This window comes from Brassica napus, chromosome A9 (genome assembly GCF_020379485.1).
Source record: "Brassica napus cultivar Da-Ae chromosome A9, Da-Ae, whole genome shotgun sequence".
Lineage (NCBI taxonomy): Eukaryota > Viridiplantae > Streptophyta > Magnoliopsida > Brassicales > Brassicaceae > Brassica > Brassica napus.
Window position 1 is genome coordinate 23739699 of NC_063442.1, and position 6013 is coordinate 23745711.

A 6013-nucleotide genomic window follows, 5' to 3' on the forward strand; every position below is an offset into this window, starting at 1 on the left:
TTATGACTTAGTTATGAAGGTGGTGTAGTGGTTGTGGCCAGTTTCAATTTTGTAGTAGAGGAAGAATTCAATTTTAGGGTGTGGTTGTGGTCTGGGTTTGAGATTAGGTGGGTGAGGTGTCATGGATGACAGGGTTGTTGTTGTAGATGTTTTGGTTTGCTTAAGCTTTGTTTTGCGTAGACGACATGATTATGGTTGTGGTAGGTATGTTCAGTCTAGTCGTTTGAATGTAGGGGCTACTTTGAGGCCAGGGTTAGGATGGACGTGGCTAACATAACATTATTGTGGGTTGTGTTTTGTTGTGGACCTGCTTGTTTAGGGTGTGTATGTCGTGAAAGTGTTGTTGTGGTTAAGTGGATGTGGTTAGTGTGAAGCTTTTCTGGACTGAGAAACGTAAAAATCTCAAGAACTTCTGAGACGATGATATGGTGAAATAGAGATGCAAATCCGGAGAGGAGAGACAGGAAATCAAAGAGACAAGGTTTGGGGAGGTTTGATTTGGACCGGAACGCTAAAGAACTTCTGGGGCGACAAGCGGAAGGCGAAACGATGAAATGGTGAAACAGAGAGGGGGATTCAGAGAGGAGAATCAGAAAATCGAAGAGAGAAGGGTTGGGGGAGGTCTGATTTGAGTTCAATTTCAGATCATCTTTCTGGATCGAGGAGAAGACGCCGGAGTATGAGGTTAGGGTTCATTGGAGGTTGAAGAAGATAAATCAAAAATGTGAAAAGGGAAAAAGTAAAAGCAGTCGTAGGTTGTAAAAAGTAAAAGAAAATGAAGCAAAATGTTTTTGGTTAACTAGATTGGTCTGGTTGGGTTGGGTGGGTTTTACAAACTAAGTAAATCTGTCTCTAGTTGAGGGTTATATTAGTAAAGAGAACAAGAGAAAGTGTGCTATAGCACAATGTGCCTTTGAGTGAAATTGATAACACAAAATGTGTCGTAAAAATTTCAATAAAGTACGTGACAGTGTTTGGGATTATTTTAGTAAGTGATTGTACTAAAATATGATTGAATTACTGATTGTAGTACAATTACATTATCTTCAAGGTCGAACACGATCATTTATTTCTCTGATCTTCATCCTTTAGCACGCACCTGTTTTTTTACCACTCACCTGTTAGTTTCATTAGACGTGAAATAAAAAAAGGCAATTCTTCATATTGTTTCTTCGCACCAGAGCCGGGCCTGCGAGCATTGTCGTAAAACTTTTGAATGAGGCTCCCACCTAAGGGAAGCCCCACTTTTAAAAAAAAATCATGTGTATTTTTTTTTGAGAAAATTACCCAGACTAACCTACAATTTATAAGAAACTAGTAGGGCGGGATATTAGTTAATTTGATATTCACTAAATGCTTGAATTGAAATTTGTTTTAAGATTCAAGAATTTAGTTATCTGTTATGTGTTACTTATTAGTATGCGGTGGTATAGTTGTTTTTCGATTATTCTTGCTTTGGTATTGTATTAAATTAACTAATTGTCCAAATCATAATTATAGATGTACAAATGTGGATTTGTGATAAAGTTTGATGACAATACTGTTTTTTTTTTAATTCTTATTCATAGTGGAGTGTGCATGTGTCAGAAAGAGGCCTATATCAACTTTTATGTTTTTGCGTATGGATTTTAAATATATATTATTTTGTATAATGCATACTTGCTCTACAACATTTGCTTGTAGCTAAAAAAACTGTTTTCTATATTTTTAAAAGAGAAAATATTTAGTCTAGAATATAACATGGACATATGTATTGACTATATATAGAAGTTGTGTGTTATTTTAAAATGACATATGTATAGAGGTTTTTCAATCATTACTTCACTGGCACAAAACATTTATAACTGCAAATACTTTCTTTTAAAAGCAAAACTAATAAAAGCGTGTACAACAAATGTATTTTGATATATATTATATGCATCAAGTTATAAAGGTTGGAAACATTGCAAAACTGTTTGGAGCAAAGTTTTTAACTTCACGATCTTCATATTGATGCCAGTTCAGTGCCAGCCCTGGTCATAAGCAGAAGAAACATGGACTTCCAGCCAACACGGTAATAAGTATTTTCGCGGCCACATATTTATAAAAATTGACTTAAGCCTAGTGGTTCTAAGAGAAATTACCAGTGCTGAAGGTGCTGGGTTCAATTACCCCTGACAGCTTTTTGTTTTATTTTGGCCCCAAATATAAAATGGGACACGTGTCACTCCTACAACGCACGACTTGATGACGTGGCATCACAGGAGGGAGGCGAACATATTTTTATATATATATAGATAGCTAGAGTAACCCATCAAAATTCTTATTACTCACATAACCTATAAATTATTAATTAATTTAATAAATTCCAAAACTACCCTTTTAAAACTGATTTTCATTCTCTTTTATTGTTACCAAAAAAAATTCAAAAGTAATTATATGTGTAATTATTTACTTTCCTAATTTACTTTATTAAAATCAAATTTATTTATTAGTAATCTTGTTAATAAGAAAATTTGTATATCAGTAATTTACCTTTTTCTTCTTTGTCGACATAAGACTTATTTTCAAAATGTTGCAGACAAAGTTTTGGATCTTGTGCAAGCTAGGGTTACGACTTTATCAAAGTGAGTAAAGATTTGGAATTTGACTTTTCTTCCTCCAATCCATTAACTCTTAGAGCAGCATTAACGCGGGTTGTTAGGGAGTTACTTATGTGATTTTTGGTTAAAAGAAAATAAATAAATTAACCAAACATCGACGCTTAATTAAGCTCACGAAACAGCGGTACTTGCCAACACGTGTCACTCTCTCAGCACTCCGCGTTTCTTTCTCTCTCTCTCACGAAACACAAGTCGTTTGTGTTTCTCTCTCGACGACTCCGCCATCTTCTCTCTAGACGAAACCAATCTCTCCGTCGACTCCACCATGATGGCTGAGTGATCAATCGCGGCTGATGTCGCCTCGTGTCTCTCGATCTCCCGAAGGCTCCGTGATGAATTGGCGTTGATGTCTCCTCGTGTCTCTCGGTCTCCTCGACACCTCCTCGACGACTCCGCGATGATGATCTCTCCTGGTCTCTGTCGATCTCCTTGACGCCTCCTGGACGAAATCTACGATGATATCTCCTCGTCTCTCTCTCTCTCATCGACGAATCCGCGATGAATCTCCTCTACGAAATCAAAAAGAAAAGTAAAGAACAGACGGATATGTCTCTGTCTTTGTTTATGTCTCTGTCTAATGATATGTCTCTGTGTTTGTTTATTCAGATGGAGGGACCAAGAGACGGAGGTTGGTCAAACGAGACAACAACAATGAAGCGTCTGTGATTCATGTAAAATTTCAACATGATTTGATTGAACGTTTGATAAAAAGACTTGGTTTATATTGTAACTGAGTTGAGATAGTATGAACTGAATGGTTTCATGTCCTAATTGTTTAAGAGTTCTCAATTGAATCTGGTCTCATGATAGCGGTTCTGTTTATCACTTGTTTCATGAATGGTTCTTGTCTTTATTGTTTAAGAGTTATATTATATTGAAATAGCTTTTATCTGAATTGAATCGAGTGTCCTGAACAATGATTTGTTTCTGTTTGTTTGTCTCTCTACCTCAGTTTCTCATTGTTGTTTTGTTTTTGCTTGTTTGTCTGTGTCTTGATCTCCATCACTGAAGCAAAACAGGAAGGATCGTCTGCAACCAGAGGAGTGTATTCCCCTGCGCAAAACAGGTAAATGTTTAAAACTTTTACTGCCATTGAAAGCTTTATGGTTAGGTAGTTAATGTGTTAGGTGTGTTTGCATTGCTGTAGTTAAATGACTTTCTTTGGTTTGAATTGCCGATAATTAATTTTTTGCTTTAGTTTGAAGTGTCTTAAATTGTGGTTGATTATGGTTGTGAAACGGTAATAAATGGGAGTTAGATATATGTCAACTCGTAAACTCTTTTAAAACTCCTTCCTTCTCATCCATCTAAAACAGATTCCTATCTGTTTTTTCTCTATTCTCTAACCTCGAAAATGGAATTTAATCCTTTTACTGAGCCTTCAAACTTTGTTGACCTGCTTAGCAGTCAACAGAATGTGGTCTTTGGTAATGTACCCGAGTCACAGCTTCCCTTCTTTGCTAGTCAAGACATGCACGATTCGAACATTGGTGAAGAGACTCAAGCCAGCCGTAAGGAGAGAACGTGGTCTCCAACTGACGACATTGTGCTCATAAGCTTGTGGTTAAACACGAGCAAAGATGCAGTAGTGGGGAATGAACAGAGGTCTATTGTATTCTGGAAGCGGATTGCTGCGTACTACAACGCTAGTCCCAAGCTTGTTGGGTGTGAAAAGCGAGAGGCAGCTCACTATAAGAATCGTTGGCAGAAGATAAATGACCTCGTTTGCAAGTTTTGTGGAGCTTTTGAAGCTGCGACCAGAGAGAGAACCAGTGGGCAAAATGAAACTGATGTTCTCAAACTGGCCCACAAAATCTTCTTCACCAATTATAAAAAAAAATTCACGCTTGAGCATGCTTGGAAAGAGTTACGTAATGACCAAAAGTGGACTGAGTTGTCTACGGCTAAAGCTGAGGGAAGTTTTAAAAAGAGGAAGAGTGTGGACGTTTCTCACTCTTCAAGCTCTAAAGCAATTGATGTAGACTCTGGTGATGAAGCAACAACTCGTCCCCCTGGAGTTAAGGCATCAAAAGCTCGTTCTAAGAAGCCAATTGGTGATGCAAAGGACTACGAGGAGTTTCAGTCAATGTGGTCTATGAAGAAGGAGGATTTGACTATAAAGAAGGAGCTGTCTAAGATCAAGCTTCTGGAGACTCTCATTGGTAGAGAAGGACCACTGGCGGATTATGAAGAAACTATGAAGAAGAAACTCATTACTGAGTTAGGGTATAATTAAAATAAGTCTATGTTTGTCTTGCTTGTCTTTCTTGTGTTGCTTAATTAAAATAAATCATGTATGCCTCTCTTTCTATTTAATGAGTAAAATTTTCTCTTAGTGATTTTAATCATGTATGCCTCTGTTTCTATTTAATGAGTTAAATGTTCTATATAATGTTTACTGATTGTTGTAATGAACTTGTGTCTTACTGCAGGTGACTTGTCTAGTCTTGTAGTCTTGTGAAGTCATGGAGGAGGCTTCTTGTGTAGCCTTGTGAAGTCACGGACAGTAACGAGTGGAGGAGGCTTCTTGTGAAGTCACAGACATGCGTAGTGTCTTGTTTGTGTACTGTCTGTCTGCGTAGATATGTCACTCGTTATATGTGTCGTGTTTTGTTTGTGTAGTGTCTTGTCTGTTTGTATGCATATGTCACGGACATGCTTCTCATTGTTTATCTCTTTTGTAACTCACTTGTATAAATTAGTCATGCTTCTCATTGTTATAACAAACACAAGACCATCTCCTCTCTTCTCATTATTATATAAACAGAAGACCATCTCCTCTCTTCTTATTGTTATACAAACACAAGACCTTCTCCTCTCTCATTCTCACCAAACCATCAACTCTCTCATTCTCACCAAACCATCTCCTCTTCACGAGTTCTCACTAAACCAAACGAAGTGTCTCTTTATCTGGTTCTCACCAAACCAAAATCACTAATCATATGGCTTCATCTTCTTCTCATAACCTTTTAGATGAAGCTTTTGATGATAGATTTGATGAAATCTTTGATCAACGTTTTGATCAAGCCTTCGAAAAACTTGTCACTGGTGGTGATGAAGATGTACGAGGTAGAAAAAGAAAAAAAATGACTTTATATCGAAAGGAATCGGGAAGAAGACAATGAACGTTTATGGAATGATTATTTCAGTGAAATGCCAACGTATCCTTCAAATTATTTTCGACGACGTTTTCGAATGAACAAGCCATTGTTCATGCACATTGTTGATCGACTCTCGAACAAAGTTGACTTCTTTCGCCAAAAGAGAGATGGTCTTGGAAGGCTTGGTCTCTCAGCACTCCAAAAGTGTACAGCAGCTATTCGTGTCTTGGCATATGGTACTGCGGCGGATGCAGTCGACGAATACCTCTG

The 6013-nt window shown here is 37.5% G+C and overlaps 1 protein-coding gene across 1 annotated transcript; it reads left to right on the forward strand.

Moving 5' to 3' along the window:
- The first annotated feature begins 3996 nt into the window (after positions 1-3996).
- Positions 3997-5078, forward strand: LOC106363096 (glutathione S-transferase T3-like). The gene is made up of 2 exons (XM_013802897.1): positions 3997-4868; positions 5075-5078. The coding sequence occupies exons 1-2, from the start codon at positions 3997-3999 to the stop codon at positions 5076-5078; spliced, it is 876 nt and encodes a 291-aa protein (XP_013658351.1).
- Positions 5079-6013: the final 935 nt, after the last annotated feature.

Coding starts and splice junctions, on each gene's coding strand:
- LOC106363096 (XM_013802897.1), top strand. CDS start 3,997: ATGGAATTTAATCCTTTTACTGAGCCTTCAAACTTTGTTGACCTGCTT.